Source organism: Pteronotus mesoamericanus, unplaced genomic scaffold (assembly GCF_021234165.1).
Source record: "Pteronotus mesoamericanus isolate MK-2021 breed Mesoamerican mustached bat unplaced genomic scaffold, CSHL_Meso_final contig_220, whole genome shotgun sequence".
NCBI classification, from domain to species: domain Eukaryota; kingdom Metazoa; phylum Chordata; class Mammalia; order Chiroptera; family Mormoopidae; genus Pteronotus; species Pteronotus mesoamericanus.
In genome coordinates, this window is record NW_026555091.1 from 3,788,215 (window position 1) to 3,812,004 (window position 23,790).

Below are 23,790 nucleotides of genomic sequence, written 5' to 3' on the forward strand. Positions count from 1 at the left end.
CACAGTGACAAACACTGATGAAAGAAGACTCCAAACTATTCATCAGCCCTGACAGTGTGGAGAAGCCAGGCTCTCTGCAACTCTCTTCACAATTGCCCTGTCCCCTCCCCGGGTACCATGCCTGGCACCCAGGAGCTGTGCAACTGATAGTGGCTAAACTGGTCAATGAAGACCCAAGGGGACTTGATCAAAATGCTTAAGGCACAAAATGTGTTTGGCTTGTAATCCCTCTGTGCCGCTATGCAGTTGGCAGATGTAGTGGCTTTGGTCAAATCACCTCATTACTGTGCCTACCAACACAAAGTACTTTGAAACCACTCTGACTACAATATTCCCCATAACATTTTAAGAAAATTGTTTTTCTATCTAAAATTGCTTTCACTGCAAAAGCATGTGTTAACGATGATTCTTTTAATAGGAAAGAAAGTCTTAAAAATGGAAGAAAAAGCCACACAATGAACAAAGAAAACACGCAACCTTGATCCACAAAAGTCTCAATGATTCTATCTTCCTCGTCTACAAATACGGGTTGCGAATTCCTGAATGTCATCAGAATAGGGCGATCCATACATTTAAAAGAATCAGAACTCTGATAGAAAATCTTGAGAGGAAAGAAAAAGTGATTTGATGGCTAGGAAAACAACTGGAATTGCTACATTTTCAAAATTATGTTATATATATCTCATCATTTTTTCTGGGAGAGTACAGCAAAGGGAGAAAATAAAATTACTCCTGAATAATTCACAGCCATTTCAATTAGGCAAATGTGCCATTACCAGTTTTCCATGAAGAAAACAGATCTGGGAATTGGACCTGAAATGCACAGCAGGAATATGAACTCCAAAGGAGCAGCCCACGCTTTGGTACTGAGCTACCAGCAGCGCCCTGGGTCCTGGCACGACAGGCCATAGGGATTTCTTCTGCCCAGAAGGGCCTTTCACCTGGTCTAACCAGCCTGTGATGGCCGCAAAGCCAGTGGGAGAAGTTTGCTATAACACCTTCCTTCCCCCGCTACCTCGGAGACGGGGTCTTTGGCAATGTGAGCAAGTGAACGAGGCTTCTGTCCTGGACTTCCGTCCAGGAAGGAAGTCAGTAAGCCCTCTGGCCTTATTCTGAGTAATGTCTTAGCCTGTACCTTCTAGGAATTCCTCATTTCTCAAGCTAGAGTCAGCTCCAGGGGTCGGAGTTTACTTCTAGTGGGAACCAGAGGCCAAGGGTCAACGTGGCTCAACAAAGATCAGTCCTCCGCATACCTTTGGGGAAGCACTAAGAACATGAATAAGTGGTATGAACAGGTACAGCTTAGAGTGAAGCGCACAACTTCTATTCATTTGTAAGACTTCAAAAGAAAACTTGCTGTGTATACTTTTCAGGTAAGTTTATCCAATGAATGTGGGCAGAGCGCCTACGATGCGCCCGGCACTGTCCTGGGGAGAGCAGAAGGTCACTGGGGTGAAAGGCAGATGGGGGACGGGGGCAGGGCCAGGGAGCACAGGAAGCAGGGGCTCCCTCCCTTCTGGATGGCAACCAAGAGAGAGACAGTGGGAACCTGGCTTCCCAGGTCGAACAAGTGGGCACAGGGACTCAACGGCGCTGCCTGCACCCCCGGGAAAAGCAGGAATAGAGCTGCCCCTCGTGCGACATAGCCTTACCTTTTGAAACTGCCAGAGAACAGTGGCTACTTACCAGGTTCCAGGAGGCAAAGCTGCCCTCGATGTTTGTTTAAGGGAAACACAGAAAGCTACTTGGAGCCCGGCCGGTACTGTGTCTGACATACGGCTGATGGAATTTCCCCCAGCCCCAGGCTTACGTTCTCGCGATGTCATGTTGCCACCTCTGGTTTTTCTTTGTCCTCTGCCTACCCCTTCTCTTGTCCTACCTAAGCCCCTCTTTCTCTGTGAGGCATGTGGCCTTCTCCTCCCCGTCTGATAGGACGTCTGGGACAGATAACGCGTACTGGAAAGGGGACTCAAAAGCCTTGGGAAGGCTGCTTCGACTCCCGAGTCTCAAATGCCGGCGCTCAGCCAGTGTCCTCCGCAGTACGGAGGGAGGCTGGCGCCCTGCCCTCTGCGGAGGACTGGCGGCCTCCTCACGTGGTTCTGTCTGTCCCGAAGTTAGAGAGGCCGTAAAGAAAAGCAGAGCCGCCAGCTCCGACCAGCACGGCGCCCACTTGTGGGAGAGGCCGGTTCAGCGTCAGCCGCCTGCTGCAGCTTGATTTTCCGTTTCTTTTAGGGTAAGAAAAATGTGTATTTTCTTAAAAAACCTAGCATGAACCTACCAGTTCCTTAGTCCCTCTGGGCAACGAATGAGTGGATTTTGTCACTGGAAGCAATTAGCAAGAAACAGTGAGGACATTATCAAAGATTGTTTACCAGCATTCGAGAGAAAACAGGAGTTAATATAGAGGCCTTCCAGTCCATTAGGAGGTTAGTGCATTAACAGCCATCTCTTCAGTCCCCAAGCTCAAAAACGGAAAATATGGAGGCAATTTCGTGTCTGTCTGTCTGTCTGTCTGTCTCTCTGAAGGCTCAGAGGGAAAAGCTGCTTTCAAAATTCACAAGGCTGGGGAGAAGGTCTCAGACCGATTCAAGCTGTTCCCAATGTCACATAGGTCATCCTGGAGCTAATCGCCACCGACGGCCGTAATTCTTGCAGTAAATGTGCGACTGAACTTCATGCAAGGATGGAAATACCCTGTGCCCGCTTTATCAAGAGGATGAAAAGAAATTCTAATTTTCAATTGGTTTTAATGAACCTAGTCGTAGGTAGCTATGTTAAACAGCGTAGCCTATCGTCTGTCCTCATCAGGCAGGCTGGAGACAGGCTTGGGGCTGGCTCGCAAGCCTTCAGGGGAGACAGCCAACCTGAACAACAGCTGCGGCTGTTGAGTGTGAGATGCTGGTGGCTTGGAGAGGCCTGGGCGTGGCAAGAACTGAATCTTTTTTTGTTTTTTTTTTTAAGAATTTATTTATTTGCTTTTAGAGAGAGGGGAAAAGGAGGGAGAAAGAGAGGGAGAGAAACATTGATGTGTGAGAGATATGTTGATCAGTTACTTCTCACATGCACCCAACTTGGGACAGGGTCTGCAACCCAGGCATGGGCCCTGACTGGGAATCGAACCAGCGACCTTTCAGTTTGCAGGCCAGCACTCAGTCCACTGAGCCACAGCAGCCAGGGGAAGAATCAAGTCTTGACTGACCCTACTGAGGACTCAGCAGGTCCCAAGAGCCCTGTATGTGGGAGGCAGAAGTGGCCTAAGAACTGACTCTTCGCTACAGTCAGTTCTTAGGCCACTTCTAGGATTTTGGATCTTTTGTAGGTTAGCCAAAAATGTGGAAAATCTTCAGGAGATGATCTACTTGTTTCCTAAGGTCGACTCTTTCCAGATCAGCAAACGTGAGGGACCCCAGCAGTATGTGAACGGGAACTGTCATCTTTCAGACGATGAGATACAACATTTCTCTCCGGGTCCAGTGAAGGAAGACAACTGCAGGGAGGGACTACGGGAAGGTCACTCTGCCTCTCGGGTCCTCCTCACTTTGCGGCGCGGGCTCTGGGACGAGAGCCTGGTGCGTTGACCTGGCCTTCTGTTGCCCTGGGGCGCTGCCCCCTCTCACAGCGGACACAACTCCAGAACCTTGGAATCCTTTGGCTCCTTCAGGGCTGTGCTTGCTCTTCGACCTGTGATGGCCCCTGGCTGTGCCCCGGAGGTCACACGTGAAAGGGCACCTTTCTCGAAGGCATTCAGAGGGTCTTACGTCATGTCCTCATTCATCTGTGTAAACCTGAGTGAAATGTTTAGGTGGGGTGATATCAAACCAATTTTTTATCAGCACAGTCTGCTTCGACACCCAATCTTTCAGCCTAGCGAGCTAGTCACCAGGTTTTCAAACCATTCCATTTACCAAACACCCCAAAGTCTTCCTTTCTGCACTAGGAAGGTTGATTTTATATTAAACACAGATGGCCAAGCACCCTGGGGAGCTGAATAATACATTTATAATCTAGATGCTAATGGTTTTTGTTCCTTAGGTAATTCATGTTTAAAAACTGGAAAAATGTGCAGATAAGGGACTAAGATTTCTTTGGGGGAAAAAAAACCCAAAAAACAAAACAACAACAACAAAAAACCATAGTTATTACATTTAGAAACAGGATTATTCTAGTAGAACCTCCCCATTTCAGCAGAGAAGGGGAAGTCTTGTGGTGAAGGAGACCACAATGAGCTTCAGTCGAGTTCTTTGAATTAGGTCCCAGGGATTCTAGCTGGGCACCAGGGGAGGCCTTTGGAGGTGGTATGTGTATTTGCCACCTCCCCTCCCCCCAATTCTGTGCCTTTTGCCCAATGTCAGGTAAATGAAAACGTTGTAAGTCACATTATGGGGGCAATGTATCCTGAACACTGATTTTTCCAAAGGTAACGAAGGCCCCAGGGCATAGGTTGTAATTGACTATCTGGTTCATAGAGCGAGCAGATCACCTTGTCCTTTTCTTCCTAACAGATGGGAAGCTGTGGTCCTGAGAGGTCACACCTCCTCCCTAAGGACATCCACGTGGTCACTTCCAGAGCTGAGAAGCCTAGAACCAAACCTGCTCACTTCCAGGCCAGCGCTCATAACCAAAGTGATCTTCCGAAATAAGGGCGGGACCCTCCGTCATTGGTTTCTAAGAGCTACGTTCACAATCGCCTTTCCCTTCGCAGTAACTTCGGGGGACAGGCACTGTAATCCCCGCTTCAGTTGCCCAAGGTCACAGAGCTGGGGGGAGCTACCCACTTCGTCTGGCTCCAGGACTCTTGTCCTCGCCACTGTGCCCCCACTGTCTTCTTGGAACGAACGGCACTTACTCTGACGAAGACATCCATGCAAGGAACGCAACAGGAAAGCAGGGAGTGAACCCGCCCTTCCGTGGCGGCGTGGGGGCCACGGTTCCTCCTGTCCTGCTCGCCTAAAGTGCGCTTGCTCAATCCCAGCTGCGACTCAGCCCTGTATCATTCTGCCCACTGCCCTCTCCAGAGGCCCAGCTTGAAGTTCATTGTCCTGGCTTCTCATCCTCCGGGAACAATCTGCGTTTTCACTCCTCAAGGATGTTCTGCCTTTGGAAATCCCATAATATGAGTTTTAATGGTAATATTTGGCATCATTGACTTTGCTCAACATTCAGCCCAAAGCTCTCACAATAAATGGTCAGGGGGCCGGGCTCAGCATAAACATGAGACAGCGTTTGTCATTAGTGGGTGAGCACTGTGTTTGGAGGGGACATCCATCCCGGTTTAGGAATACCTGCGAGAGTTCCTCCCGGGCCGTAACTGGTGTTTATTCTTGGTACAGGTGCTAATGCTGGCGCTTGCTCCTGGCTGTTACTCAGTCTCTTCACCTCTCCCCAAACCTTACTTTTCAGTTTTATTTTCTATCCCTTTGTTTCCAAGACAGTGTGATGTGAGCACTCTGACTTAGCAATCAGCAGCATGTCAAGAGAACAAGAAAGCAATCAAGGGACTTGACTTGTCTGGCTAAGAAACAGCTGGAAGTACGTTCCACCTTCTGAAACTGGTCTACGGGCACCCGTTTTGACTTGAAATTTTAGAATTAGAGTTTAGAGAGGTAATTCAGAAATTTATCTTGCAATATTATGACAATGGATCCTATCCCGTCTTGCTTCTCTGTTACTTATGTGGGGGAGCGGAGAAAAAGGTCCACCTCTGCTGAAAGTTCCAAGGTTAAATCCAACAGCAGGTGTCAGCTCGCCTGATAGCATAGGGAGTCATTAAAAGTAAGGGACTAGTGTGGGTCAGTGGATTGAGTGCCGGCTTGCAAACCAAAGGGTCACTGGTTTGATTCCCAGTCAGGGCACATGCCTGGGTTACAGGCCGGGCCTCCAGTAGGGGGCGTGTGAAAGGCAAACACACACTGATGTTTCTTTCCCTCTCTTTCCCCCTCCTTCCCCCTCTCTAAAAATAAATAAATAAAATCTTAAAAAAAAAAAAAAAAGGGGCGTAGAGCTGCTGGAGAACCCTTGCTCTTCTGTGACTTTGGGCAACATACTTAACACCTTATTGCCTGGGTTTCCTTATCTGTACACTGGGTGCAATCCCAGCAGACCCTCCATAGGGTTATTGTGAGGATGAAATGCATTAACGAAAGTTAAATGACAGCCTGGCGCATGGTAAGCTCTCTGTCAGTGCACGTTAGCTGTTGTTGAACCGCAACCAGCAAACCCATGGCCCTGAATGCCCAGAACGGCTCTTCAGCTCCACGGATTTGGTAATTCTGGACTTTGGTTCTCCCTGGGTACGCACAGGGCATCGGAACTTCCCGGGACTCTGACTCCTGTCCCGAGTACAGTGGCGCGTGGCCTACCCTTAGGGCAGCGCCACACCCCCGCGCCTCCCGAGCAGGGCACTGCTGCCCGCACCCTACTCGGGCGTGGGTGGCCCCTGGCACAGTACCTTGCCTTCGCCGGGAGTTGAGTTTCCTAAAGCAGGTCCCTTCCACGAGGCGGTTCAGGCGTTGCTGTTTGATCAGCTCCAAGATTTCTGGCTGAATCTTCTCCTTGAGCTCCCTGTGAAAATAAACCTGTATTCCACAGCAGGCCCGAGGGCAGGGGTGGGGGGTTGGAGGCGTGCAGCTTTTTTCTTTTTTCTTTTCATGAACACCCTAATACCCCCGAAGGTACACTTCGGAGTCCAGCCCACGGCCCGCAGGCCGCATGCAGCCCAGGATGGCTGGAAACGGGGCCCAACACAAAAACCACAAATTTACTTAAAATCTTGTGAGATTTTTTTTGTGTGTGTGTGATTATGTGTTGCCATGTATTTAATGTGTGGCCCAAGACAACTCTTCTTCTTCCATTTTGGCCCAGAGATGCCAAAAGGTCGGACACCCCTGCCTAGAGAATCATCTATGAAGCATCAGGGGAAGGCTTATCTGTTACAATAACTCTGTAGAGTCTCTGACATTTACAGAATAGCCACCAAAGCACCAGCCACTTCAGGGGTGTTTTTCTAGACCAGAGTCCCAAGATACTTCTTCTCTTGTTTTAGAAAGCCACAGATGTAAACACAGGCAAAGATTCATTCAGTGCTGCTGTGACAATAAATCTCTGGTGGCATCCCGGCCCCCCCACCCCCCGCAGGTAAACTGAAAGACGACATTTGTGATCTGATCAAACAGGGATATTGGGCAACGGCATGATTACTCTTCCACATCAAACACTGAGTCCTGGGCAAACCACAGGACCACATTTTGCTTTTAATTCTGTCACTTACAAATGGGAACAATGCATCGTCCCAGATTCCGGCCCACAGACACTGGGATAACAATGAAATAAATGAAGGATTATTTGCATCCTGTCTCAGGCTACCTTAATGTAATTTGGTTTTCGATGCATTGTGCTGTAAAGACATCATGATAGAGTTCAGTGGTTTTTTAAATCTATTTTTTAAGAGCAGAGATTGTTTTCTTATCACATGAAATTTCATGTAGTTCCCCGGCATTTTGAGTCTAGTACAGTGAGAGCTGCTCTAAATGAAGCTGAACAGGAAGGACAGATCCCAGTCCTCAGGGCAGTGTGCAGAGGACTGAGGAACTCATAGATCTAGAATTCTGACGAGGCTCTGCCCAAGGGGAGCCTTTCATGGAGCTCATCTAAGTCTCAGTTTCCTCATCTGTAAAATGGGGATAAGAATCTTTCCTGGGAAACTGCTGAGACTCCCAAAGGAGACAGCATGAGAGCAAGTCTCCCTAAGCATGCGGCAGGAGGGCAAGACAGTGCTGAGTCTGCTTCGATTACATTCTCCAAACGCTCCTTATTAAACAGTCCTCAAGGCTCACCCACCCGTAACCCTGAACTTGCTCTAAACTTCCGGTGACCTGTTTTCCCATGGTGTTCTGTTCCCAGGTAGGGAAGCCACGGTTTCACTGGCGTTGTTTTGATAAATACTCTTCTAGTTCTGTCTAAATCAACAAAAGGAGGATGATTAAAAGACGTAGGCCGATGAGAGTGTGAAGAGTGATTCCAAGCCTCACAGCATGATAATTCCAGGTCCAGGCTGTACATGGAAGACAGACAGACAGCGCCCTGGGCTGGTGAGATTCTTTCCTGGACCTGAGGTCTGCCCTACTGAGCTGCTCCCCAATGTTCACCTAGAACAGAGGTTGGCAAACTTGTTCCGTAAAAGGCCAGAGAGTAAATTATTTCAGGCTTTGCGGGCCATACGCTGTCTGTTGCCACTACTGGACTTAACTCTGTCATGGTCAAGTGAAAGCAATCAACTGTACGTAAGCGGATGAGTGCAGCTCGGTTCCCATAAAACTGTAGTTACTGAAACGGTAGTGTGTGGGGTTGGCCCGAGAGCTCCAGTTTGCTGACCCTGGATATAAAAGGGCACTGTGGAACTTCGGGCTGACCGACAGCACCTGTTCCACGGAACTTGCTCTGTCCTGTCTCAGCACTGGAAGGCCTTCGAGCTCAGTCCTTGCACCTCATCTGTTGTGTATATTATAGAATCTGGCTTTAAATATCAACTTCATCCTGACAACTCCCAAATTTATGTTTCTAATCTAGACTTCTCAGCTGAACTCCAGACTCATCAACCCAACTGTTTGCTTGGCCGTCTCCCAGGCGCCACAAACTTGACGTGTCCGAAGCTGAACCCCCGATGCCTCTGCCTGAACCCGTTCCACACTGACTCTTAGTATTTGGCCCCAGGCCTGGCGCTCACCCTCGACTCCTCTCTTTCTCTTGCATCCCATGCTTAACCAAGGAGGAAACACCTTTGTTTTCTATCTTCCAAATCTATCTAATCTATAGTAAAGACTCTCCTTCTCCTCACCTCTTACTTGGATTATTGAAATAACTTCCTAACTTGCCTCCCCATACAGCGACAAGAGGGACCATTTAAAACTTAAGTCAGAGCACGTCAGTCCTGTGCTCAAAACTCTGTCACTGTCCCCTCCGCCCCATGAAGGCCCTATGTCATTAGGCTCCCAGGTTCTCCCCATGGCTGGTGTGGCTGCAGCCACACTGGCCCCCTCTGTTTGGGGAGCACGCGGCCCTGACCCTGCCTCAGGGCCTCTGCACCTCGGTTCTCTCTGCTGGAGCGCCCTTCTCCCAAATACACACAGAGCACGCTCGCTTCGTCTCTTACACAGCTCTACTCCCATGTCGCTCTCCCAACCTGACCATTCGATTTAAAATGATAAAGTCTCCATTTCCCTTCTCCAGCTTTGTATTTCCCTTGTCTGTATCTTTTTTTCCCTAATGCACTATAATCCTATTTACCATGTTTCTTCCACTAAAATATAATCACAGCGGGAGTGAGAATTGTGTCTGTTCCCTTCACCGCTGAGTCCCCAACAGAATAGTACCTGGAATGTGGCGGGCACTTGTTAGGTCTTTTTCAAGCGCATGAAACACTGGGAGTTGTGTAAGGGACCCGCCTGTGCTCCAGACACTGGCCGGGCGGACGCCTCGAGCGCAGCCTGCGGCCGACTTGTGGAGAGGATGAGGGCTGCGCGAGAGCCTCATTTCTGGCTCTACCCGTTTTTTCCTTTTGCCTCCTCAGGGATTCTCACTGTGCTTCCTGAGGGAAGGCGAGGCCTACACGAATACATTCACGGTGTCAGCGTTGCCCCTTACGTGGGAACAGTGTGACGACTTGTGAAATTCGGGGTAAGGACTAATAATCAGGGTGACCATTTCTCTGAGTTGGCTGTCAAGTGTCCGGCATATGCTAAATACGCTAAGTCCTCTCCAGACACGACTCCGTGGACTCCCCATGACAACCCAGTGATGGAGATGCTTTTATCGCCTTCATTTATAGTCGTGAAGAAAACAGGCTGAGGATGGGTTACAGAAGTCGCTCAAAGAGCAGCTTTGCTACGTGGCGGCCTCGGAATGCAACCTCGGGCCTGCGAGCTCCCGGGCCTGGGAGGCCACACGTCGCTACCGTCTTCACTGCTGGGCGTCCTATAGCCCCCCCGCCCGCCGCCATAAATCCCATAGTGTCTAATGATCTGTTTCTGGATTATTCAAGCTTTTTATATTCATTAACTCAGATTAATTGGGTAGGCGGACGTATCTTCCCTGTAAAGTCATGCTAAGTAGAAAATAACAAACACCTTCTCTTTGAAATCATGAGTCAAGAGCTAAGAAACAAAATGGAGAGCCTTCAACCTGCTGAACGTATGTTCCCCCCAAATATCTGTGTGCATGGAGTTTGCATTTTTCTTCTCAGGATGCATAAACTTTTTCTAAAACGGGCCGCGTGCCTCCTGGGGCCCTCACGCCCCGAGGTGGCCACGGTGCAGCAGGACCCAGCACAGAGGCAGGCAGATGGGGGCGGGGCCCGAGGCAGGCAGGAGGGGGCGCCCTGCCAAGCCACCGTCCCAATCTGCAAAATGAAAAGCTTGACCCGGATGGCCTCAAAGGTGCTGTTCTGCTCTCAAATGCCACTCTTTGTCCTAATCCTAAACTTGCGCCAGACACAGCTCCTTTGTGCTTTCGTGACAACTCGCCTACGAACGCTCCTTCCCGCAGAGCCCTGAGCCCAGGCCCTGGGAACCCCTCCAGCCCCAGCTTTCAAGCCTGGGATGGTCGGGACAGAGTCCCTCTGGTTCACTGCCTATGCCCAGCAGCCCGGACAGGGCCTGGCAGGTAGGAGGTGTTCAATATGTATTTGTTAAGTGAATGAATACAAGCAGTCATGCACGGTCTGTGCCTTTCCCTTCTGGGCTTCTGGGCAGCATTTAGACTTCCTCCAGCCGTACGGTGACTTCCTGCCTAGTAGCTCGTTCTAACAGATGAAACATCACCAGAAGGGAAGCTGGAGGCTGGCTCCTGCCTGCTTGTTTCGGGGGCTGGAACGAGAATCAGGCTGGGGCACACCTGCCCCCTCATAGGCCGTAGCTTCTGACAAACCTTTAGGACTTTAACGCAGCCAGAATGAGGACCGTGACTGCTTTCCCATCCCACGGCCAAGTGACGGTGCCCCAGTTCCATACGTGCAGGGGGTTTCCTTCACATTTACACTCCTTCCTCTGACAGCGTTGCCGCAAAGACTAGACTCCTTGGAGGAGAGGGAAGGAGAACCTCACAGTGTCACAGGCAGAATCTTGGGAAGCAGAGCTGTGGCGCCAGAGCAGAAGCAAAGTGGTCATACTTGATGGGCAGTTAATATTCTTCCTTGGAACAAAGTCACGGTCAAATGTTAACTTAGAATCACTTGGCTTTAACCGAAGTGGTTCCTCAAGTCTCCCTTTAGGTCCTAAGAACTGCAGTCACAAGCACATAAAGCTGCCTTGTGCTTACGCAGCTGCTGAAGCTGATGTTATAAATTCCAGGGCCTCGGCAGCGTGGGCCCTGGCACGGGGCAAGGCACCGCTGTCCCTCCCTGCAAGTGAGACACTGTAGCTCTCAGGAGGTAGTCCCTTATCCAAAGCGCTTTCTGCTCAGTATCTCTGGCTGTCACCTTGTCGCCGAGGACTTGAGCACAACCACAGCAGTGCACGGTGGAAGGCCGGGCTGGCGCTCAGTGTGCGAGGCAGCCGCCCCCCGCTGCCTAACTCCCTCCCCATGACAGCCTGCAGTTCCGCTCTGCCATGTCTAAAGGCGACTCTTAGGGTTTGAAAACAGACATCGAGCTCATGTTATCGCTTGCTATTGTCTTTTCAGACCTGTGCACTTTCTTAAGCCCTATCTTAATCTGGCACTTGGCACAGGATCTCTGGTGAGGTAGACAAAGCGTTAGCTGAGGGATTAGCGGCTGGACTTCAGGTCCTAGTTCCCCCGCTTGCCGAGGACCAGGTCCTCGGCTGTCTAGACTATACCCTGGTCCTCAGCTGGGGTAAGACCTGCTTATCTCACATGGACACGAGGCAACGAAAGAGCAGAAGGAGGTGCTTTGCAAATTGCCGAGCGTTAAAAATGTCAAATATATAAGAGCAAGTAACAGAAAGAGAGGCAGAAAGAAAAAGAATCAGAACTAGATAGATCGATAGATAAGTTTAAGATGGGCTTCACAACGATACCTATGTTATAAGTTGGCTTCACACAAAAGTTCAGAGGAAGCTGTGCCCAGTCTTCTGAGGCAGAATGAGAATAAGGGTCCTCACCCTCCACCCCTTTCCCTATTTCCTTTCTTATAAATTATAAGAGTAACAAAACCGACCTAGCTCCTAGAATAGGACAAGGGAAGTTAAACAGGCCAGTTCTAAAAAAAAAAAGACGAAGTAAACCAGTCTTCGTGTCCAAGGCTCAGAACATCTTAAAGATGGAGATACATGAAACGCCACGAGTGTCGCTGCGGGGTTTGATGCCAAGCCCTCTAAACGGGGGCCGCTGCCTCGCTGCCGCAGGCCTGTAGGCGGACAGTCACAGGAGCACATGGCGGGAGGCCGGGCGGAACCGACAGGGCTGGGAGGGGTGGATCTCACCTCCTCTCACGCGGTCTGCCCCTCCCACGCACACTGCTTAAGAGTTGATACTGCTTTCGGTATCAGTGGGCCTCCCTCCTCTGGCTGGGCCACAGCATCTTGTCACTCAAAGGCACCTACAGAGACTATAGCTTCATGGGCAAAGACTTAGTTCCCAATGTTAGAAAAGGTCCCCAAATTTTTAGCCACAACTCCTTAGAGGGCTCATCAGTAATGGGGCCACTTTCTGGTTTAGATCCTTCGACCAGCACCTGTGCCCACCTGCCCAGCCTCCCTCAGGGGGCTGCTCAGACCTCATGAGTGGACTGAGAGCTTTTGGAAAGTCTTACATTGGCCTCCCACAAAGAGCTCCCAGTGCGGCCCCGCTGTGAGAGAGGCTTTCGCTTTCACTCTGGACGTGGCAGGTCAGCACCTTTGAGGTGACGGAGGTGGTGGGGAACTTACAAAATCGGGCGAGACTGGAAATCCTCCTGGTTCATCCTCTCGGACTGGCGGATCTTCAGGATCTCAGTGTAGCTCAGGTTCTGCAGTTTGCTCTTGAACTGGTCCAGGGAGCTAGGCTTGGTGGTAAGAGCTCTCATGACCTGCTCCTTCACCACCTGCATTACCTGTAGATTAAAGGAAGACCATAATGTTCTGGGGCTGACCTTGTCCATTCAGAAAGGCCTCCAGTTAACAGCGCCCCGCCTCGGTGAGGCCCTGTGCATGCCCTTCGGGCCCAAAGCTCGAGGGCGCTTTGCCAAAGAGTAAACTACCCTCACGCGCATCTTCCATTTTCTTTTGTATCATTGGAACTACAAGGAGGAGATGGGTCAGAGCTGGGGACAGAGCACTTGGTGTCGGAGAAGTGCTCCACTGGTGCCTCTGTTATGGGCCTGCTAGTGAACCAACACGTCAAGCAATGCAAACTCAGGAATGAAAGAAGGCCATGCAACAGCAGACATCTGTGGGAGTGTTATTTTTTTCCAGGAGAAAATTACTGAGACACAACGGGAAGTTTGGTTGGCGCCAGTTCCAATGAATATGAACCAATACCCTGCCCCTCACAGAATGCTTTCCCCATGTAGTTAAGGTGTGCGTGTTCATGCAAGAGATGCACTTGGAAATGTGCATGTGGTGTGGCCTCTACGAGGTCTGGTAAATTAGAATAGACATACCCCATCGGAAGCCTCAAGAAAAAAGAAGGATGCCGTAATTGGCGGCCTCAGGGCAGATCCAGCCCACAGGAGGCAACCATTGCCTCTGTTCACGTGGACTCACCTTCACCAGGACAGAGAAAGCAGGACAAGACCAGAGGACACATGGAGGCATCCAAGACATTTAAATAATACATAATCTTTTTTGGTTTTCAAAAGAATTTTTGTTTCATCCTCACCCAAGGATATGCTTCTATCGATTTTGGAGGGAGAAGAAGGGAGAGAAACATCAATTGGCCGCCTCCCATACACGCCCTGAACCCCTAACCTTTTGGTGCGCAGGATGATGTTCCCATCAACTGAGCCACTTAGCCAGGTGAGACTTACAATAATCTTGCTGCTACTTTTTTTTTTTTAACCCTCCACTACAGATGAGAACAACTGTGACAGTTGATCATGTATCTACTGCATGCCAGATACGATGGTAGGTGCTTTATGTTTGTTCCCTCTTTTAATCTACTCAGATCTATGACGTAGATATTATATTGGTCCATTTACATAGAAGAAACGGAGGTTTTGAAAGAAACCCTAAGTACCTAGGTCAAAATCATACACACAGCAAGCCGGCAGGCGGCTGAGCTGGGGTTTAGACCCAGGACTGGAAACACTCTACTCCTTTGCCACTCCGGCCACCACCCTTGGGGCGGAGTAGTACCTTAAGGACAAGACAGACTCACAGGCGCCCCTCCCTCCGTGCTGCCTTCTGTGCCGGCCACTGCGCTGCTCACCGCTGACGTGGTCCTCCCTCCCGTACAGCCGAGGAGGGGTCCTACCACTGTTTTAAAGCTAAGGAGACGGAGAAGGAAGGAGGACCTGTCCCAGGTCACACAGACCTAGTTGAATTCCAACTTACCACTGGCCCAGGATGGTGGATACAGTGCACACTGGAGGGGGACAGCCCCGGCGTAGCGCTCAGCCTTTGTCACTGTAAACGTGATCCCAGTACCCTCCTTACAGCGTCTAATTGTCGTTCATTCAACAATTCATGCATGGTAGGTCGCGACTGCTCGCCGATGAGGGCCACCAAGCTGCCATTTGCATGACATGTTACTGTAACAGAGCTGCCCACCTTGCAGCATGGAGGACACTGCGGCCAGAACTGCAGACCCCGCCCGACTTCTAGTGATGGGAAAATCTCACCCACTCAGGACGTCGTCGCTGACCTGTGCTCCCAGCACTTGCTGAGCTCTGCTGAAGGTGCCCCCCCGCCCCAGTGGTGCAGGCGGCAAAGCTGCCCGTCCAGGTTTCTTTCTCTAAGCGTGCATCTGTCTTATTCACCCAAGGACTGCCCGGGGATCTGAAGGGGTCTAAGGATACTGGGAGGCAGAGCGAGAAAGGGGATCCTCCTTGGCAGCGAAACTAAAACCTGTTACCCATCAGGCCTCAGGGGCGCCCTCAGGCCCGTGAGTCCCCTAAACCAGGGACGCCAGGTATGTGCACTCTCCAGTCATCTGCATACCCACTGCTCACATGTCCCTGTGCTCCCAGGGATCCCTTGTCAACTGAAAACAGCTGAACTGGGGGTAAGATGGGGGTAAGATAGGTATCGAGCAGGAAAAAAAATCTATTTTCAAGTGATATCAACCCTCATTTGCCCTTACGTGCCTCTGAGTTTTTTGAATCCAAGTCTTCAGTGAGAATATCCTCTACGAGGTAACATACTGCATTTTCACAGGGGCCTTCCGGGAGGTGGTATCTTAACACAAAAATGAATCTAATGGCAGAACTGTCAGGAAAGCGCAGAGGAGAACTTGAGAGATGACAGAGCTGTATCATTCGTTCATGGACTTGCTGTACCCAGTAGGTGCCACTGCTCTCAGAGGACTTGTGTGCCACGCCTGCCCTGTGACGTAGTTGCTGGTGACAGCCGTGGAGTGAACACATCGAGTCAACTGTCCTCTGGACTCCTGTCTCATCAAAGTTTTCAGTCCTATGGCTGGGTTGCTCCCCACCGCCTAACACAGCTAGTCTTTGGTTTACATTCATCGAGCTCTATTGATAGATGCTATACAAATTTTCTTGAGAAGCGTCATTTGTGAAGTCAACACAGCAAACATTAATGAATACTTAGCATGTGTCTATGCTGGGAATTCAAAGATGACTAAAGTCTGGCCCCCGCTTCCTATAAACCAATGGTCCGATACGCAAGCTAGATGGGGCAGAGGCCACCGCAGCAGAGGCGCACACGAGCTAGAGAAGGCGGGCGCATGGACTGGGCTGGCAGGCACGGAGGCTTCGCGGAGAAGACGCGCCCTGGGATTTACCGGAAACACGCGTGTCCAACGGCTGGAAAAAGACTCATGATTTGGATTCTTCTACGCCTTAGCCCCACTGAACCAGGGCTGCATGTGAACTGGAATCCCTGTTTCGTGTCCCCGACGTAACGGCAGAAAGGGACATTACCAGTTGACCTTCCACCTAATCCCGTTTCCATTTTCACTCGGGCAAAAGGCTAAATTTGGGATGCTTCACAGAATGTGACATTGTGAGCATCTCCTATCACGCAGTAGACACAGTGGTTAAGCCTAGTCCAGGCTGATCTATGGCACTTTGCTGCTCCATGTGGGGGGCACCTTGGGCGCTGCCCCTTTCCCCATTCAGAGAAACTCTGAGCTGATAATTATTACTTCCCAATGTCATCTGACCTTGAGGTAGGAGGCGGGACAGACAGCAGAGAGCCAGATCTGGCAGTGAGCACGCCAAAACAAAGAAGCGATTTTTAAACAGGGCCAGGTTAATGTTGGGAGCGTTTTAAACATCGTTCAACTCCCTGCATTTTACAGATGAGCAAATGAAAACTCAGGGGGCGGGGTTATTCCCCACGTCGTGTGTTTCCTTATGGGGCTGTCTGTCACAGGGATGGCCATCACCGGGCCACCTCGGAGGAGACACAACAGTTTCTGTGAGACACGACGGCCCAGTCGGCACCCTGCCCCAGGCTTTCCTGATTTGCCCTAAGGGAGAGCTGGAGCAAGCTCTTTTCCTCACAGGCTGAGAACTGTCCGAGATCCCCTTCATCGGCGGGAGGCTGCGAGGTAATGAGACCGCTGCCAACAGAATCAGCCAGGAGAAAGGCAGACGTGTGTGTAAGAGGGCTCATGATGGTGAAGCCATGTTCACCCCAAAAGTCAGTCCAATCCTGGCATTTGGTGGTTTGAATGGGATTCTAATCACTTGCAACCAAAAGTCTCTACGAATACAATGAAAGCCAAGAGGACACAAGCTTGTGGGGCTGAGGTGGCCCAGACCCAGAAAGAAGTACAAGAAGGAAGCTGGAGAGAAAACACACAGCTCTTTCAATAAGAAATAACTTTAGAAAACCATCTTCATTATATTCTTGTGGCTGCACCTTTGCATGGAAACGCTGATAATCCCTTATGCTGCTCCTGCCTCTATTTTATGCTTAAAATCCACTGTTAGAGCTTCATTCCTTTAGCTTTAGACTCTGATCCCAGGCAGATGCAAGAACCCATCAGGAGAAGAATCCTCTGCACTCCCCACAATCACTCACACTTCAGTTTGGAGAAAGCACAGACCATTTTCCAAGAGCAGGTTGACAGGATAAGCGGGGAGATGCTGCGCATGCACCTGGCTCCAGGGAGAGGGATTTGAGTGGACAGTATACAGCACAGGTCAGACGCCTGCTAGAACCAAAGACTGGCTTTGCCCACTTTACTTCGGTTTCGCTCAGCACTGTCTCCAAGACATTCTATGGTCACTCTGTGAGCCAAGGAAAAGGACCCCAGCAAGAGATGCCATTGATTTTTTAAAAGAAGACAAAAGAGTTCTAACGATCAAAGAATCCTCTATTCCTTTGCAAAGTATCTTCTCCAAGAGCTACAATTAATGCCATTAAATCTCTGTGAATGCTCCACGTGTGTGATTTAAATCAAGACTCTCCCAGCACTGTCCTCTTTGGAAAATATCAGACCTTCTATCATTATTTGAAAACCTATGGACCTAGGTTGCAGAGGCATCAGCAAATCAATGCACTGGAAGCTTCTTAATTACAGCATGGGCTTTGCCGCAGACCTCAAAGAAGTCACACTCTCAGAATTTGCATTCACTGTTGGAATTGACTGATCACTTCCTCAAGGTCTGAACGGTGCCTGTGGAGTGTTTCCGGAGCTCTTGGAGCATGTGTTCTCTGAATAAACATCGCGTGTTACAAAAGAAGCCCGAGTCCCACAAGACCTTGAACTTCAAGTGGAGAAAGCCTGTGGTTGCCTTGGGCCATTGGGGTAAAGGTGTAAGTGCTGAGCATCCCTGAATAGAATCAAGCACGCTGGTACAGATGTCCCTCGGTGTCCGCGGGGGATTGGTCCAGGATCCCTGGTGGACACCCAAATCCACAGATGCTCAAGTGCCTTATATAAAACGGTGTAGGATGTACACAGTCAGCCCTCCACATCTGTGTCAACAGCCTGTCCCGGGGATTTGGATGCACACTCAAGTGGGAGAACCCCCGATCTCAGCCAACATCTGGTGCTACTTCTCAGCCTCTGTGTGGCATCTACAGTGACTCTAATCATATCACTAGAAAGCAGTCAGGTTAGCTCTTGGTGTCACCCCACTTAGGCTGTAAATCCCCAGAGGGCAGGAACGGCCTCTCATTTGTATTTGTGGACCATATAACTTAATTCAGTATCTTTCAGACTGTAATATCGATCTACATGTTCAAAGCCAAAGAGTCTTTGGCTCCCACTTTGAATCTCTAGAATTAAACAAGGACATCCTCAACAGAGCTAGAAGGCTGCTGACCAGTTGTCAAAGCCTTGCCACGGTCTGAGGGGTCCAGCGGTCATTTGGGCCTCCCTCCCAGGCTGAGCGGGTGCGGCTGATCTGCGGGGGAGCGGAGGGGTCCTGGGCCAGCCACAGCAGTCCACGTGGCTGGGCACGCCCATGAACGGGGGTCAATTTACCCCATTAGTGGCGCCCTGTGAAACAAATTTATCTTCATAATAAAGAAAAAAGGCTGTCTTGGGGAAGACGGAAACCAATAGAGCCCAGCTTAAAAAAACAGCTCCTGTGGGAGAGTTTCCACAGCTGTGCTTCAGGACTGGGCCGTTTTTCTTCCCAGGAATGTCCCTTACACAAACCGCAATGCCTGGAGGGGCAGGAGGACCAAAAAATGGGAGGGGCTCTCCCTGGAGAGTGTGGTCTGGGGAAGGGAGGCGCCAAGTGCGTATGTGTAGTAGGCAGGACAACTTCCGGAGGCCGGGAGGCGGGGCGCTTCCCTCCAAGGTTAGGAGCGGGGAGGAGGGGCCTTGCCCAGAAAAAGTAGGAGCGGTCAGGGTAAAACCTGGTGACTCACCTGGCTGGGACGTTACCGAGGTCTCAAAGATTAGGACACTGTCCGGCAACGAAAGATGGCTTCCCTTCGTAGTTTTGCATGGCTGGGGAGGAAGCTGCCGAGGCCAGCGCCAAGGTGGGTTTTTGCTAAGAGGTGGCAAGTGTGTTAAATGAAGGGGAGAGAAGGAGGGAAGTGCTCTGTGGGCCTACGGAGAAGCGTTTACATTTTCTTCTTTATTGCAGGGCGGTGTGGCCCAGCGCAGAGGCTGGCAGGCTCTGCTGAGGGCCGCACAGCATCTGTTGTGAGGACTCAGCTCTGCGGTGGTGGCAGGAAAGTGGCCACAGATGAGTGAATGAATAGGCTCGGCTGTGTTCCGCGGCGACTTGATTTAAGCAACCAGGTGGCGGGCTGGACGTGGTCTGCAGGAGTGGCTGGCCAAGCCCCTGCTGGGGGGGAACTCGCCTGGCTTCAGGGTTGGGCCCCACTCAGTCAAAGTCCCCTCCCTCCCTCAGCGGGGCCAACCAACCGCTCAGCTTCTCTGAAGCTGCGTCCTTGTCTGTGCAGCGAGGGCAACAATCTTTCGTCAGGACTAGGAGCTGCAGAGCGTTTACCCCAATGCAGCAACCCATCATTCGGAGGTTTCCTGGGAACTGCTGTCCTAAAGACTGCGAAGCCAAAGACAAAGGTCTTTCTTGCAGCAGATAAACAACCTCATGATGGCAGAGGTGTTTATAACACGTGCAGGGCATTCAAGATTACAACATTTAGGCTGCACGGAAGAAAATTGATTCCGACCAAGTGAAGTTATTATTTTTTTAAAAACAGTGTTCTTCCCTCTCCCCCTAAATGGTTTAGGGGACTTGAAGGTATTTTGGCCCATCCTTGCTCCCCCTGTAACACCTCTCACTGGGGGTCTGGACCCTGCGAAGGGGCTAGCTTGCTGGGGCCCTGTGGGGTCAGGCTGAATGGAAATGAACAGAAACTGTCCCAACAGCGCAGAGGCTCAGCTCAGCGGGGGTGTGGCCTCCAGCTCCCTCTCGATTCCATCCTGTGTCCTCAACTACACAGGTGGGTTTGAAACAATTTGTTTATTAATAAATGCAAAAAAGCTCCTCTGCACACCACAAGGACAGGTCTTAAGGTGGCAGGCAGGACTAGTAAGGATTCGCCAGCCTCATAACTTCTGTCTGCGCTTCTCCAGTGGGTTGGTGACAGCCCTCTGAGCCCCGGGCGCCTGGGGGCCTCTGTCCGAGCGCGTGGTGACGACCTCCCTCAGAGCCAAAGGCCGGTGCTGTGTACGACGCGGGCTGCGAGGTCGCCGTCACGGTTCCTCTCTAAGGTGGCTGTGCATCGCATCGACAGCCAAGATATGGACCCGAGAGCTGAGAAGAGTTCTCTGCAGTCTCAGAGCCTGGAATGCAAACTCTGGCAGTCGGGCCTGCTCTCTTGGCACCACATCTCTGGTGAGCAGTGGAAAACCATGGAGCAACGATCAAAACAACGGACACCCCTGGGCTTGGGGACCTGCATGCTCATTAAGGTTGGGAATTTTGCTCTGAGGGTCACAGTCGGCGGGAGCGGTGTGATGTCGACTCACGTTTTGAATATCTGCTTCTTCCACCTGATCCCTGCCTGGATCCCGGCTCCGTCACCTGGCCTGGTTACCCACAGTCTCGGACTTCCACTCCGCCCCCTCCAGCGTCTCCTCAGAGAGGCGGGGCTATTTCCAAAATGCAAATCTGATTACATCGTCTGCCCGCTCAAATCCCAAACATGTACCCCTGCGTTCACTGCAGCATTAGTCACACTAGCAAGATCTGGAAACAAGCCAAGTGTCCTTTGACTGATGATTGGATAAGGAAGATGTGGCACATGCATACAAAGGACTACTACTCAGCCATAAGAAAGGCTGAAATACTGCCACTTGTGACAATGTAGATCCATCTTGAGAGCATCACGCTAAGTGAAGTAAGTCAGATGGAAAAGGACACAAACCATGTGATTTTACTATGTGGTATATAAAGCAGAAAGCAACAAACGCATGAAGAAAACAGGCTCACAGACACAGACAACAGTACGGTGGTTACCAGAGGGGAAGGAGTGGGGAAATGAAGAGGGTAAAGGGTATCAGATATATGACGATGGAAGGAGACTAGACTCTGGGTAGTGAGAACACAATGTAATACACAGATGATGTATTACAGAACCGTACACTCGAAACCTACATAATCTTACTAACCAATGTCACCCCAATACACTTAATTAAATTAAAACTCTCCATAGTGGTCCAGCACTGCCTGCAGGTGGACACCAGCCTCTCTAGTGTGACCACGTGGGTCCTGCGGGTGGCTTTCCACCTCCTGCTGGCCCCGCCCCCTTGCTGGCCCCGCCCCTTGGGCTCCAGGGTCCAGCCACACTGAGATCATTCCCGTGTCCTGAACTTTACCCGGCGCCTTCCTGTGTGCTCTTCCTTCCACCTGTGGCTGACACCCGCCTTCTAAAACCTGCTCATCCTTCAAGTCTAGACATCCTTCCCTGACCGACTGCCTGGCCCCCGAAGTGGGTGTTACTGCCACCTACTGTCCCCACATAGCACTGTACCACAATGACATGGAGAGCGCCCCCTTGCTTACTATTACACACAGAGCGTGCACAATCCAATCAGGCATTAGTTATTGAGATAATATCCATTTAATTTTTGACTGGTGGACTCATCAAGTGATTAAAGCACAACAGTCGCCTCTGAAACCGTAATTCCCAACCCTTGGTCGAAAGTAAACTTTAAAACGTGCCTCTGCCTGACTTCAGCCCTGGAGCGGGTTCCAGACACTGGTCACGTTTCACAAGGTCCCCCAGGGAACTTGAGTGTGAAGCTGGGGTTGACGGCCTTCGGTCTAAAGGAGGAGGCCTAAGGAGGTGGGAAGGAGCAATGCCTGCTTCGCTCCAGGGACAGTTGACATGCTCCCTGCCCTCCAGAGTCCCCAGCGCAACCCACAGACGAGGAGCCGGCCCTCGGCTTGTTACTGCCCCCGGCTCCCCAGGCCTGGTCCCAGGTACTGGCTTTGGCATGGACAGGGCGCGTGCTCTCCCCTGGGACAGCCTGACAGATGGTCAGGAGGCCCCACCCACTCGGAGCATGCGTGGGCTGGCCCCTCAGAAGCCACCGCTAACTGGGGGCCAGTCTGCTTTCCCTGGGCTGCTTCTCGTGGAGGCAGCCACCATGGCGAGGACATCTGCCTGCCTGGATGTCCTCGGGTAGGGACCCGCTTTTGTGAGGGCAGCCACTGTCTTCCCGATGAGCCAGACCCCGGCACCCGTGCTCCCAGACACAGGCCTGCGGCCTCTGTGCCGCCGCTGCGCCGGCAGTCCTGTGCCTGGCGGGGTGCAGACGGGCCCGGGGAGCCCGCCAGAGGACTATTGTTAGAGAAAGGATGAAAGGTGACTTTTCAAACTCACCCTGAGAGCAAAGCAGATGGCCTCAGAGCCGTCAGGGAGGCACCGAGCTGCTCAGCACCGCACTCCCTTGCTGAGAACGCCCACTGCATTTTAGCGGCTAATAAATTAGGAGCCCGACGGCAGGCGGTAGTGATGCTCAGGCAGCTTCGAGCAGCCTGACAGCCTGATCGCGATCCAAGTGGAGAGCCTCGAGGGCTCTGCCATTAGCCCCCCAAACGGCTCATTATACAACGCCTGAGCCAGCGGCTCCGTGCCCACGCTGGCTGGGCGATCTCACATTTCCAAGACGAAGACACATGGCCCTAAAGCTGCCTGCTCTTCACCAGAAGGCATTTTAATTTAAGGTTTAAGGCATCTTTATAGCTAATATTAAAAAAAAAAACCCAACAACAAAACGTCTTTCCATCAGCAATTCATCTTAAAATCAATTAGGACTGGGACTGCTGAAGATCCATGGATGTGGACGCCCCATCCCTCTTGCTGTCTTGAGCATCTGCAGGAAGTTAGTCCAAGAGAGGAGACGGGAAAGGGCAGGTTTGGGGTCACTGCCTTCTCCCCGCAGCCTGCCCTTGAGGCAGAGAGCTGTGTGACCAAGCTTCCTTTCCCCACCGGGCAAGGACTAATGAAATCAGCGGTCAGCTCAGATTCCCTGCTTGGCTATTTGAAGGCCCCGGCTGACCCCAGGAAGCTACTCTCAGCGTCTGATAGAGTTTCCAGCAAGCCAAGTCTGTGCAAAGCACATGGGTGGGTGGCATTTAATGCACATCTTTGAATAACCAACATGTCAAACAAGTCGATCAAAATATGTGAGTGTGTGTGGGGAGAGAGGCAGAAACCAACTGGGCTGGTTTCCTTGCAAAGAAGATTGAAAAATTCTTCCAATACGGTTCAGTAGGGCTCGATAGAGTTGGGGAGAAATGGCAACAGATGTTTAATAATTATGCTACTCACGGTTTTTCATGCTGGTTTATCAAACTTAGCCACACTTGGCCAAGTACGGGCGAGGAACGCAACATCTATTGCCAATCTTCTGAAAGTTATGAAGAATGAACTTCTGACTGGGCAAGTCTCCCAAGCTGGGGTCGCTATGGAGTTGCTGCTCTCTTGCAGCCTTGGCAGGCCATGTCAGGGTGGGGATGGGGGAGGGCCGACTCTTGGGGGGAGCCCCCCAAAAGCAGGGGAGGAATTTCATTAAAGAAATAACAGCCTGAAAGGGTTTTTCTTTTTTAAGATACACAATCACGATGCCAAAAATGTACAGTGCTGAATGATTCGAAGCTTCCTATTGTCTTTGCTGACGGGTGAGTGGCATCCACAGATAACCCTACACATTGTGGGCTGAGTACCAACAAATCTGAAGCCAACTCCAGGCGCCTTCTTCACTCATTCCTTGGTAAGACTTTAAAAAAGG

The 23,790-nt window shown here is 50.9% G+C and overlaps 1 protein-coding gene across 5 annotated transcripts in view; it reads right to left on the minus strand.

Moving 5' to 3' along the window:
* ELMO1 (engulfment and cell motility 1) overlaps positions 1–23,790 on the minus strand; it is a 456,019-nt gene that overhangs the window by 22,307 nt on the left and 409,922 nt on the right. For all 5 annotated transcript variants that reach the window (XM_054571360.1, XM_054571362.1, XM_054571359.1 and 2 more), the window contains 2 exons: positions 12,879–13,042; positions 6,449–6,561 (listed from right to left, as the gene is read on the minus strand). In XM_054571360.1, coding sequence (XP_054427335.1) covers positions 6,449–6,561; positions 12,879–13,042 — 277 coding nt within the window. The remainder of the gene's footprint in view (positions 1–6,448; positions 6,562–12,878; positions 13,043–23,790) is intronic.